The sequence below is a fragment of the Diadema antillarum genome, unplaced genomic scaffold (assembly GCF_040938485.1).
Source record: "Diadema antillarum isolate AM-2024a unplaced genomic scaffold, OU_Dant_1.0 scf00000166, whole genome shotgun sequence".
Taxonomy (NCBI): domain Eukaryota; kingdom Metazoa; phylum Echinodermata; class Echinoidea; order Diadematoida; family Diadematidae; genus Diadema; species Diadema antillarum.
The window spans coordinates 64,265-78,220 of NW_027271055.1; the positions used below are offsets into that span (position 1 = coordinate 64,265).

Genomic DNA, 13,956 nt, shown 5'->3' on the forward strand with positions numbered 1-13,956 from the left:
ACTCATTCACATATAGTAACTCATATCACTAATTAGGTTTTAAGGATATTGATCTCAACGACCTAATTTTGAGTTCAAAATGTAACGTGAGTTACCGTGGAAATGCCCACATAGATAGTTAGATAGAAAGATAGATAGAAAGATATGTAGATAGATAGATAGACAGACAGATAAATAGATAGATAGATAGACAGATAGATAAATAGACAGACAGATAGACAGAGAGATAGATAGACAGACAGATAAATAGATAGATAGACAGACAGACAGATAAATAGATAGATAAATAGACAGACAGATAGACAGAGAGATAGAGAGAGAGACAGACAGATGGGGAGCAAAGGATGTCAGATATTAAACACACAAACCTTTCTGCAAGGGGCAGCTTTTCATTGTTTCTTTTCTCAAAGTGTGACTTCAGGGGCAAATGGTGAATGCCAAGCAAGATGACTTTTCTGTGATGAACTTTTCCTTGATTATCTGTCATTTCTCACATTTTGTTAAGATTCTACCACTTTGCATACAGTATATACACTTGTATGTCTAATATGAATCTTTGCTGCGTGCACACACTTATTCACTCGTTCCCACGTCTCCCATCTCCGTCAGGCCTTCGGCAAAATTGACGAGTTGATGCGACGCATGCCTGTCTTTGGCGCCCTCGGTCGGCAGTCGGTCACCGAGTTTGACCTCAAGTGGCGCCACTGGCAAGACCTGTGTCGGCAGTGTCTTGAGGATCACAGCTTCACCTCCTACCCACGGCTGGAGGTCATCTGCAAGGTCAGTAGTTGATTTCATTATTCTGCTATACCCCTATTGATGCTATAGACACTTCCTTCACAAAATACTGTGGGAAATGCATGTTGTAGAAGTGAGTGATAACTTGAGGTCTGGACAGGACAAGTAATTTAATAATAGTTTGATATGTAGCATATAGATAGAAACAAGAATGAACTTTTACTACAATGCAAATACAGGCAAGTTTATTTCCAGTAATCAAAAATAGGAGTAATCCAACTGCTTTAGGTGGGAAGGTGCAAAGCAAACCTCCCTCGTATCCGATGAGTGTGTGTATCTCTGTATTACCATGTCTCTCTCTCTCTCTCATAGATTCTGTCTGGGAACCAGAAGGTACTCCTGGAGGATCTGTCAGACCTGGTCCAGGAGCTGGGTGGCTGGTACCACCTCATGGTCTCCAGGCTCCTGTACACCAACCCTACGGTCAAGGCCCTGGACCTGCACTTTCACGCCAAGGTCAGTGGACAAATGTCAAATCTCTTTTCTCTCAAACCACAAGTCATCAAGTGACAGGCTTTTCCTTGTTAACCCCATATGTGTGCTTCAAGTGTTGATGGGCACAGATCAATCTATATTAGTCCACCACTGGGCTGTTTCCGCTCTCAAGCGTAAGCTTGTTGATTCTCATCCAAAAGGGCCTAGTTACATCTAGTTACATCAAGAATTTGAGAGTAAACCAAGGGAAGAGCATTGTTGCATTATCAAAGAGTACATACATGACCCACAACAAACGACATACATGCATACCAAGCTAGAGCACAGTACATACATGACCCACAACAAACAACATACATGCATACCAAGCTAGAACGCGGTACATACATGACCCACAACAAACAACATACATGCATACCGAGCTAGTTGTCATATTGACTTTAATACTCTATCACACAATCCAGAAAGTATGGCACATTTGTGTAATCAACCGTTGTGTTTGACAAAACTTTGCCATTCGCTCGTAGAGAAGTAGTCATGTCATCAGGATGTGTCTCTCAGAATGTGTACTCAGCAAAGTGTGTTTGCATAGTCAAGATGAACTGACAATACATATTCTCCAGGGGGGAGGGGTAGAGAAGAAAACTACCGGTTTAGGGTCCCCCCCATCCCTCAGTTTGTAAAACGCTTCATTGTAGTTACTGTGCAGATTCTTATTTTTTGCATTTCAGATTTGTTTTGTGATTTAAAGCAAATACTTTAAAAAGATTGCAGAATGCTAGTAATATCCTAATAGTAGGATTATACTTGTTTCCTTTGTTAGGAATTATTTAATCTCATATACAATGCATTCATAATAAAGTATGGGAGCTTAATGAAAATTCTTAATTTTTTTTTTTAAAGTTACGCTCACATTCATATTTATGTAGTTTTTGTTACGATTATTCACACTACTGTATACACCATTATACTGTATACACCATATATTTCGCGAGTCTAAATTTTCACGAATCGGGAATTCACAAGTGGTTCAATTTTTGATCATGGTGTACAGTAATGTACAGAGAAATGTATGTGTGCACATTGCTTTCATGTTGGGACCAGATAATATTTTTGTATATTGTGAAATTTGCAAGCACAAGTGTAGCATCCAACTCGCAGAATTCGTGAAAATAAAAACCCCACGAAAGATATGGTTTATACAGTGTCTAACATTGATTGATTGATTGTGATCTTCCAGGCCAGCATGGATGCCCTGGGCGTGTCTGGTAGGATGACCCCTCTGGATACCATCTTGGAGAAGGCCCTGGAGTTTGACATCTATCAGATGATCAAAATTAGCAGGTGGGAAGAACTTCAAGAGATTTCAGAACAAAGGCACAACATGTACCACATATAGTTGAATGATCACAGATAGCCACAGTCACACTGGGAAAAGGTTGTGAAGTTTAAGATTACGATCTTAAAGATCTTGAAGTTTTGCCAGTGTGACTGCAAACTTCTCACGAAACTTCCCACTCAAACAAAGATATGAATATTTGAAGTTGTGTTGGACTGATCACTTGTATTTCTCCTTCCAACTGTCTGTCTGTCCATCACAATGTCCATCCCAATATCCATCCCATTGTCCATTCCAATGTCCATGCCTCGGGCAAGGTTGTTGTGATACTTTGCCTAGACTATATCACGTCCTTCACTCACAGACCTGCTGAGTCTCCCCGATTGCACAGGAGGCTCCTTGAAGAGTTGAAACATCTCTCTTTAAAATGCTCTGAGGAAAAAACTAAATTTCAAAGGCCTCCTTGATCTTAGGTTCTTTCTCAAATACTTTAGTTGTATATAAAACATTGGTACATCTCCCTGAATCCTCCTTGAAACCTATGTGATTGTTATGTGTAAATGTTGCCAGCTCTTCTCTTATCACAGAACTTATTTCAGATTCTTGCTATTTTTTTCATGATATTTGATGTGTATTTTTTTCTAAAAAAGTAAGAATGAATGTATTGTAGGAGTATATTTTTCAGAACTTTTACTTTGCAAGCTTGATATGTGCAAGTTTCCCTGTTTCACCCCAAATGAGATTTTTGCCATCAAAATAATGTTTCTGACTGTGCATCAGTATGCTTTTTGATCCATGGAGGTTACTAGTCCCGTTATCACTTTATTGCTATTCCCCATTGTTGTGTCAACCAGCGCAAACATGAGCAATTGGTGGTTTGTAGCCCACCTGGCGGACCTCCTACACCACTGTGGCCAACTGGATTCACACCAACTCAAGTGAGTAGGAACCACTGATCTCTATAGGGAGTATATCTAGATATCCCATTGGCCCATTCACGCTGTACAGACAATTGAAGCCGCTGTGCCACCATGTTACCATGCCCACTCTATGGGAACTTGCACACATTTTCCAAACCTTTGCCTACAACAAGATATTGCAATTTCTCACAATTTAAAACACCCTGTTCCTGTTGGCAATAGTTGCACCTCCTGTATTTCATGACTGTTGACAGTGCGCATGGTTTTGCATGCCTTCGATATGTTGAGATTTAAGATTTATGCATCGTATGTGGCTTCCAACAAAATACCACAAGAGTTTGAATCAAAGAGGTAACCATCATGTTACGCTGGGTTTTAAAAAGTGTGCAATTCATTCAGGTAGAATTGTATGGTGTGTTTTCTTTACCTCCAATTGTGATATTTGTTTTTTTAAGTAATCAACCAAACAAGAGAAAGCTGAACATGAAAGAATACCTAATTTTGTTTTGTTTTGTTTTGAGCCCTTTTAGAATTAACAGTGACATCTCTCCACAATTTCTTTCCATCCAGCTTTGGTTCCGATTTACGAGAGTTCCTCCTTCTGGAGTATGCGTCAACGTTGATGTCACACAACAGGTAGGTTGCGTCACACATGATTCTCTTCTCAGCTGTTTACGCATGCCATGTCATCTCAACATCAAATGGACCAATGACTGGTCAGGTGCTCTTAAAATCTTGTGGAATAATGATAACTGTCATTTGTCTGTCATATGATCAATAACAGCTTGCCCAAAGTTTGTAAAAATTACGTGTTGGGTACATATTGAAGAACATTCCGGTGAGCTAAAGTTTTCCTGTGCTCTGTTGTATTGCCAGTTGGCATATGCTTTTTTTGTATAGTGAACTGCTGTACGATTCCACTAAAAGCATGACGGTATATCACGTAATATATTATGTTTTTGTTTAATTTTTTCTATATGTACTCAACACATTTTCTTAGTAGTTTTTTAAAAAGTTGCAATAAGGTATCATACAAAATCTTGCAGTGTTTCGTCTTAAGTTCTGACAGACAATTGAATTAATTTTTTGATGATGTTAGTTACTGTGTAGTTTTGACTGTGACTAAAAGCAGCTCATACAAGCAACATTATACAAATGATGCACAGGATAGAGTGCGTTAGTGGAGATGTAGCACACTCGAGGGTATTTACAATCGTGAAACATGCACAAGGCGAAGCCGAGTGCATGTTGCACTACATTGTAAGTACCCGAGAGTGAGCTGCATCTCCACTAACGCCACGAAATAATCCTGTGCATCATTTGTTTTATAAAATGGGTCGAAAACTAACACTGTAACAGCATTTTTCACGTACCTTTGTGGGCCCAAACATTTACGCACGTCGCACTCGGAAATCCCGCACATATAAGTACTGTACATATAAGAGTATACGTACGCCACACATGTTATGCATGCACACGTACACAAGAAAGGCCGGCCGGCAGCCCGAACTAGAAGTTGTTTACAGGATTGCCAGCGCGTATAGTAGCGCGCGATGCACTAGTAACAACTGATTGAGTGCGCACTGCTAGTGTAAACATTGTGACGTCAGGCCGTGGATGTAACGTTAGTGAGAAATTAATTCACGCACACGTGACTCATTTCAGCGCTTCCAATTGGCTACTTTCTTGAACCCATTTTATAAAAGACACTCAAACACTGGATTGTGGATTACATCACTGTCCCTTTCTTTTGTCTTCCTTGTTTTGTCTTCTCTTTTATTTCCAGTCTATGGCATATAGTTGCAGACTACTTCGATTACTGTCATCAGTTTGGAAGGTACGTAGATTTAACCTCTGTTTTTGTTTGTTTTTTTGGGGGGAGGGGACGTGAGATGGAAATGCATAATTAGAACCATGAAGCAAATTTTAATGGAAATTAAGTTGAGAGTATTTTGAGGTCAGTAGTTTGTTTTAATGCTTTCGGATACCTTACTATAAGTTTGAAACCTAGAACATAGATCTTACTCTCAAATTTTGCTTCCTGTGAAAATTATGCAGTTTGCTCTGAATACAGTTCACAGGCATCATACCACAAACCTGAAGGCTGAAGAGCAAATGCATAACACATTCCAGCATTCTGCAAAACCAATTGATGTATAAGATGCCGCTGTAAAGATACCTGCAAAAAAGACAAGACTCAGTCCATTTCCTGTGACCTTTGACCCTTTGTGTGCCCCCTTTGCACACCTGACTCACTCAGTGACCTGTCAACTTTGCGTATTTTGCTCAAATGCACATTCACATGCAAACGGATGGATAAACTGCAGTATGCCACAGTACAGTGCAGCTTGCAATTTTCTCTGCAACGTGGCTGTACTGCATTTTTAGCAGAAATGATAATAATGTTTTCTTTATCCAGGGTAGCCTCTCTAGTATTGCCGCTGCTCTACCAGAAGGCCCTGCCATTATTACCCTTGCATTACCAGGTATCCATTTATACACCTGGGTCAGGAGGGACATGGTGGGTAAAAACATCTTGTCCAAGGACGTAAGCACTGGGCGGGAATCAAACTAGGGTCCTTCGATCGGGAGTCAGGAGTCTTATCCACTATCCCACAGCTCCTCAACGGTCAACCCTTTACCATGTACACCCCCTGGAGTGTAGGGCAGCAACGAAGGTTCTCCACCCGTCTCTGTTGCTGGCCATACTCTGGAGAGAAGTCCAGGACTGTATGTTGTCTTAGAAAACAGAATTTTGTCCAAAAGTGCTCATATGTTGCATTCTCTAAATTATTGCAACATGACACACAAAGAGTGAAAGAAAAAGTAGGTGTACCTCTCATTATTTCTAACATTAAGTGTGTTCTCTCTTCCTTTGCAGGCACTACTTGGAATTGTTCATCGAGAGGATTCCCCTGCAAACGGAGAGGAAAGCTCTAAAGGTCCTGAAATTGTGTGAGGACCGAAACATGCAGGAACAAGGTAAAAAGTGGTGCTCTGACTTACACTTTAAAAAAATAATAAGCTAGAAAAGCACTTGTAGAGTGCAGACCTCCGCCAAGCAGCTCATTTCCTCAGATTACTCGTGTACGTGCATGCTGAAAAGCAATTCGCCAGTATAGTACCTTTTGTTTATACGTCATCAGCTTCCAGCTATGTGGCGCCTCGCCTGAGCGTGTGCTTTAGAGCGCGTATGCAAGGGCTTTTAGACTCTCATCTGCCAAAAGATAGAAAATCCTTCAAAAATCCATAAAAATTCCCAGATCACTGCCAAAATTTAATCACATCTGTTTTTTGTGTCATTATCAACTTTTCCTGCAAGTTTCATTCATATCCGTCTACAACTTTTTGAGTTATTTTGCAAACAGACAGACAAACAAACAAACCAACACTGATGAAAGCAAACCTCCTCCCTTTGTGGAGGTGATAAAAATGGTTGTATGGTTTACTGTTTCTACATCTGTCACCTTTGCCTGATACGCGCCAAAAGTAGAGAAGAATAGAGCAAGAATATCCATCTCACTATCCCTCTTTCTTTCTTTCTTTTTTCTTCCTCACAGCCCAGAGTATTTGCAAAGTTCTTGGGATGCGTTGCTACCGTCAGGGTCGCCTCGGCTCCGCCCTGTCGTGGTGCCTCCGGTCGCACGACCCCACGTTCGCCACCTACCTGGCCGACAAGTTCCTGACGGAGTACAGCCTGAAGGGGGGCTTCACCAACATCGACCTCCTGGACAATCTGGGAGCGGGAATGCTCCTCAGTGACCGACTCACATTTCTTGGTAGGGAGACAAGTGTTTTCCCCTCCTCCCAAAATCTTTAAGAAACACAGTTTCTGTCTTTTATGAATATTTGATGAAAAATGTTTTCCCATTTAGACTTGCATTCCTTGGAAGGAAGACAGGTCCCCCCGCCCCTCCCCCCTTAAAATCTTTTAGAAATACAGTTTCTGTCTTAAATGAATAGTTGATGAGATAAGTGTCCCATTTACATTTACATTCCTTGGTATGGTGACAGTTTTTTCCCCCTTCCCAAAATCTGTAAGAAATATTTTTTCTGTCTTTTATGAATATTTGATGAGAAAAGTGTCCCATTTAGACTGAAATTCCTTGGTAGGGAGTAAGCTCCTCCCCCCCCCTCCAAAAATCTTTACGGAATATTTTGTCTTTCTTTAACGAATATTTGCGATAAAGAAAAGTGCCCCATTTAGATCCACATTGATAGGTAGGAAGCTAGGTTTTTACCCCTCCTCCCAAAAGCTTTAAGAAATGTGATTTCTATCTTTTAAAGATACTTGATGAAGAAAGTATTCAATTTAACTGGCATCTTTAGATAATATGCATTGTAACAGTAACATACTAAAGGGAGCAATTCTGGATAACCTTGATGTAAACCCTGAAAATTGTATCTTGCATTTTGTAGGATTTCAGGAATATGCGTCTTCAGTTGTTAGACAGAAATCTTGATCTTCATGTTTCAGTAAAGTTGTTTTTGTGTTTTATTCTTAGCCTGTATTTCTTTTTTCCCATGGAAATTTGTGAGGGGAAAAACAAAAAATGAAGTTGAAAAAGTGCCAATAGGAAAGTAGTTTTCCGGGAACAAAACTCATTCGAAGTGTGGCCCTTGTATAAAGTTCTGTACCTCCAAACTTGTAATGCCTGTCCAGAGATAGAGTTTTCTGACCACACAAATGTTTGATGGGTTTTCATTGTTTTGGTTTTGGTTTTGGTTTTGTTTTGTGTTTCTCCATCTATATAGGTAAGTACAGAGAGTTCCACCGACTGTACGAGCAAGGTGACTTCAGGGAAGCCGGGGCTCTTCTTCTGTCGCTGCTACGAGCGAGGCTTGCTCCCAAACAGTGAGTGTATGTGCTGGCTTTAGTACAGTATGGTCTCCTTTGATCATCCTCGATCATACAAATTTTGGGGGTATCTTGCGCAACTAGATATTAGTATACGTATTAGATATAAGATATTCACTGGCCCAGGACCAACGGGCAAGTTGTGTCGAGATTTCATGAAATCTGATTTTCCTCTCAAAGATCCGATTTTTAATGATATTTCTTCTGTTTGTTTGTTTGTTTATTTTTTAATGCCAAGAAGTTGTCATCTCTGCCTGGGCCCGATTTCTTAAAAAGGTTGCTACCCAAGTAATTTTTTGCTGGAGTAGCAAGTGTCATGTTAATGACAAGAATCATGCTTTGGCTGTTGCTATGGGCATTTGCCATTCTTGCAGGAGGTGTCGTTTTTATATCTTGTATAAAATGGGGCCAAATCAGCAATTGAATATCGGATATCCTTCCAAATAGTTCAGGGTCATGTCGTCTGTGTCGCTGTTTTTCCTGTCACGCCACAATTCTCCAGACTCTCCATTTTTGACGAGGGACTCTGCTTTTCCCCCTTGACCTGCAGGTTCTGGCTGACCCTGCTGACCGACGCCCTCCCACTCCTGGAGCTGGACGAACTGGTTTTCAGCAGCGCACAGACCTACGAGCTCCTCCAGTGTCACGAGGAGCTCGACAGGTGGTTCAAGTCCGAGGAATACCAGCGGGAAGTTCTCCCCAAGAAGAGCAAGGTGGGGATGGAAGGCACTATTAATATGATATGTGACCGTGCATCACAAAACAAACAAAAAGTCGCACACACTGATTTTGTGTGAGGACTGAAAATAGGTGAAATGGGTCAGCCTAGCCAATCTTGACTTTTCCATATTTGCTGAAAGAACAAGTCTTCTTCTACATTATGCAAAAATTTGGGATCATAAAACGGGCAGGAAAGTGTTTTTTTTACAGTAGCAGTTTATCTCGAACATGTTTTGGTAGAATAGTATGATTAGGTGTGTCTTTAGAGTCCCCTTTTCATTTCTTAAAAACCTTGTACATGCTCTTCACTTTCAACTCTAATAACTTTTGAAAGGATGATGCTACTGCTTTGAAAGTTGACATTAATTAGTGACAGAATGTGTTAATAAGGGCTGCTCAATTTCAGTTCGATATAATGATCCCTTCATTGCAGTTACTCAGGTGGTTTACATCCTGTTTTTTGTCCCATTCATCGCACAGCCAGCACGGTTTGGTAAAGATTAAGCACTTGAATAGACACTGTACTTCAGAGCCTTTTTTCTCAGTTCACACTTTTCCTGAGTGTGTGTTTTCATTTCAATATTCAGATAAAAATATGTTAGGAGAGTCCATTTGATTTGAGTTAAACATCATTTTAAAAGCTTAAAGTCTGCTCTTTCAGAATAGGTCTTAACTAAAATTTCATGTCTGGCGACTTTATGTTTGTTTTGTGATGCAGGGTCACATATGGACTGGCCTTGAGGGGGATACAGCATTTATTGCCTGAACTAGAATTATATTTCCCCAGTCGGAGATGTGGGTAATGCGATTCTAGTGAGGGCAACTAATGTTGGGGGGGGGGGGGGGGGATCTATGAATTTTGTGAAGAGCCAAGATTCATGAAAGTAAAGTGCATTAAAAAATTTTGTTTTTACATAGTATTGAATGCCAGCACAATGATGTATGCTTCCCAAGTCAACTAGTAGTATGTGTACAAGTAGTGCGCATGCATTGTGTGTGTGTGTTTTTAATTGTGTTTAGTAGTGGGCATTCAGATTTGTTGTGTGTTTTATATCGACCAACAGCGCATGTTCAACAAGTCCCTGTGTCACTAGTACTCATATACGTAGTATGCTCATGATTTTTTTGTAGTCGGCAATTTGTGAAAATTTCATGCTGTGATTAAAGGAGACCTCCGGATGATATTATTAAAGACTTTTACATTTGAACAACTATAAATTAGTTATACTGAGTACAGAGTTTCAGAATTTATAGTGATTGGGATGAGGAATAAGAATATTTTCAAAATTTATAACCGATTACAACGAACAAGGATGGTGACGTGGCAGCTTCACCATAAGAATGCACGAGTTGGGGCTCAAGGAAGCAGAACAAAAGAAGAAGGCATGCATAGATTCTACACAGGTGAACTTGTTAAGCAAGCAGTATTGCAATGAAATTACACTGCTACATTTCTAAAATATGTGACGCTCCTATGTCATCAACACTGTTCAATGTAATTTGTTTGAGATTTTTCAGAGTATTGGTTTCTCTGCTCAAGGACCACAATAAATTCCACAAATCTATACATGTAGCTGTCGATTTATGTTACTACATGATGTGAAATTATGAAAATTGTTCTGGAATGCCCCTTTACGGCCATCGGCTCCAGTTCACAAGTTTTAGGCCACAAATATTTCTTGTTTCACAGTTATTAAGATCTGCTACTGCTGTGCTTACCTCTCCGTTTGTGTCGTTAGGGTCAGCTGGAGTTGGAGAAGGAGAAGCTAGAACTGCTCCAGCTTGGTCTCTCAAGAAACCTGGCCCAGTCTGTGCTGAACGAGGGGTGTGGCTGTCTCCCCGCCTCGTGATACCAGTCTGGTCCTGCTGCGCCATGCATGTGACAGCTGACCATTTGTGTGAGCAATCTCCAACTGTGGACCTCCTCCATACAGGACAGGCCATTTTGAATATTGAAAGAAACCATGGACACTTTCTACCCCGGAGACACCCCAACCTTATTATCAGCTATGTGCATGTGTATCTTCTTTTAACACAGGCAGTCAACTTCAAGCCATTCAGACCCAAGTATAGCATATTCCCATGGCGTACACATTGTGTATATGAATTGAAGAGGGAATAAATTTTCAGTGTCTCGTGTCATATAGTGCTGTTGGTTTTTTTTTATAGTTATATTTTGGATTATCCATTTCTATCACGAAACCATGCCGTATTATTTCTGAGGCAGAGATTGTGAATTATGTTATCAAATGAAACTCTCCATCTATATTTGTAATGTTGCAGAAATGAAGTGATGAAAGGACATACTCTATATGTCATTGGCTACAGTCCCGCATTGCACTCTGTAACTTTTCATGGATTGCAATCAGATTTTAGAGCAAGGTTATGCTGTGACAAGGCAGCTCTTTGCTATGATTAGGATATGGATTCAGCCGTGGTTGAATGCCCCAATGACCAAACTCCAAGGAGAAAATGTTATTAATGTTGCTCCAGAACAAGCTTTACTGGATGTCAAATTCAATCAAATTAATTGAATTCTACCCAAATTATTGATAGTGATTTGGTCATAGCATAGCCCCATGTGACATACTCATTGCAGCCATGTTTGTTAAAGTGGAAGTGCACTGTATGAAGGCAATGTGGCAGCAAGGGGAATTTCATTTCATGTTGAATTGGACGGTGCTCCACTGTATCAAGTTTTTGCCTAATACAGTGTTCTCCCGTCACAACAAACACGGTTATAACGAAATTTCGTTGTGACGAAGTAAAACTTCTGGTCCCAAAATTATCGCCATTAAAGTCTGTGGTACAAAATTCGCTTATAACGAACACAGTTATAGCAAAATTTTTGTTATAACGAAGTCTTTTCCAAGCGCCACTGACAAAAGAAAAACAAAAGAAATTGGCTCCGTTATAACGAAATGCGGAACGCTTCCGAAAATACGTAGCAGAACAAGCATTTAGCGTCTGCATGGGCGGACGCTTCACATCACACTGATTCTGATACACCTAATAAATGTCCGTTAGTTCGGAAATGAAATAGGGTTTGTTATCATGAACATTTTGGTTTTATTCCAGAGGTTCGTTATTGATAAGGTTCGTTAATCCGACAAAGAAATATGGTTCTTATTACGACGGTTTGTTAGTCCGAAATGATAGGAATTCCAAACATTCATTAATCAAAACATGGAAAACACGTTTTGTCAATCCAAAAGTGAAAAAGGTGAGTCCACTAACAAAACAATAAGAATCGCAAACCTTATAATCCTCTTAAAGCCCAAATAGTCTGGGTGCCAAAACCATTTTTTGGGCCTAACCTTGTTTTACCGTCCACCCAATGTTTTTTGATGGTTTTGCCCTATTTCGGGGGTGCTGAATCCGAATCTAGATGATGCAACTCTTGCATCCTTGAGGGTTTAGAGATATTCAAGATGGCCGCCAAAATGGCCGCCAAAACCGGAAATTCCCACGTATTTCCTTCTAAATGGTGAGATATTGAAAACAATTGATGGATTTACCCTATTTCGAGGGTGCTGAATCCGAATCTGGATTATGCAACTCTTGCATCCTTGAGGATATTGAGATATTCAAGATGGCCGCCAAAATGGCCACCAAAACCGAAAATTCCCACGTATTTCCTTCTAAATGGTGTGAAATTGGAAATAATTGATGATTCTCCCTATCTGGAAGGTGCTGAATCCAAATCTGGATGATGCAACTCATGCATCCATGAAGTTTTTGAGATATTCAAGACGGCCGCCAAAATGGCTGTCAAAATGGCCGCCAATTAAAACCGGAAATTCCCATGTATTTCCTTCTCAATGGTGAGAAATTGAAAACAATTGATGTGATCTACCCTATTTCTATGGTGTTAAATCCGAGTCTGGATGATGCAAACCTTGCATCCCTGAGGGTATTGAGATATTCAAGATGGCCGCCAAAATGGCCGCCAAAATGGCCGCCAAAATGGCCGCCAAAATGGCCGCCAAAATGGCCGCCAATCAAAACCGGAAATATCTATGTATTAGCTTTTAAATGGTGAGAAATAGAAAATAGTAGATGGTTTTACAATGTACTCTATTTCGAGGGTGCTGAATCCGAATCTGGATGATGCACCTTGAGATAGTCAAAATGGCCTCCAAAATGGCCGCCGAAACGGAAACTCCAATGTATTTCCTTCTTATAAATGGTGAGAAATTGATAACAATTGATGGTTTTCGTCAATGGCACAGTTTGAACTTGCTGTATATACAGTGAAACCAGCTCTACTGGATATCTTTGAGTTGGTACGATACAAGTGTGCCAGCAATAATTAACCCTTCAAGACTACAGATGCGGTTGAATAATTGCAAGATTACACTGTTTCCTCTACATATAATGGATAAGTTTTGAACACCAACAATTAATGGACAAGACATGTTCATCTAAATCATATTTTGATAGTGATGTAGAGAAGTGTACTGAAATTACCCAACATTACCTGCCTTAATCCATGAGCAGTTTTAATCTCTTTATCCATGAACACTCAAATTGGTTATTTGGTTTATATTGGTGGTCTTGATGACATTGTTGAAGACACGAGTGGAACATTTTTATTGTTATGCTTCAATTTTTTCTTCAATATGATGTAACATTATGTATGTATATATGTATATATAATCTATTACAAACACACACGAGGGGACGGACAAATCACAGGAAACGCGCCTTGGAAAAAAGAACTAAATAAAAATCAAACGACAACATGGAAGGTAATAGTTGATAATCCAGTACTTACGAATATCATAATCGCGCAGAGTGCTTTTGAAATTACCCTTATTGATATCTACTATAGTGGTCATGGATGCAACCATTTCCAATGACCTAATCAGAATATGCGACAAGTT

General features: G+C 40.0%; 1 protein-coding gene across 1 annotated transcript in view; it reads left to right on the forward strand.

The window, feature by feature from the left end:
- LOC139722459 (nuclear pore complex protein Nup85-like) overlaps positions 1 to 11,397 on the forward strand; it is a 49,937-nt gene extending 38,540 nt beyond the window's left edge. The window contains exons 9-19 of the mRNA XM_071633750.1: positions 610 to 780; positions 1,111 to 1,254; positions 2,474 to 2,577; positions 3,427 to 3,510; positions 4,063 to 4,128; positions 5,279 to 5,329; positions 6,374 to 6,474; positions 7,053 to 7,271; positions 8,248 to 8,347; positions 8,901 to 9,063; positions 10,810 to 11,397. Of these exons, the coding sequence (XP_071489851.1) occupies positions 610 to 780; positions 1,111 to 1,254; positions 2,474 to 2,577; positions 3,427 to 3,510; positions 4,063 to 4,128; positions 5,279 to 5,329; positions 6,374 to 6,474; positions 7,053 to 7,271; positions 8,248 to 8,347; positions 8,901 to 9,063; positions 10,810 to 10,920 (1,314 nt within the window). The 3' untranslated portion in view covers positions 10,921 to 11,397. The remainder of the gene's footprint in view (positions 1 to 609; positions 781 to 1,110; positions 1,255 to 2,473; positions 2,578 to 3,426; positions 3,511 to 4,062; positions 4,129 to 5,278; positions 5,330 to 6,373; positions 6,475 to 7,052; positions 7,272 to 8,247; positions 8,348 to 8,900; positions 9,064 to 10,809) is intronic.
- Positions 11,398 to 13,956: the final 2,559 nt, after the last annotated feature.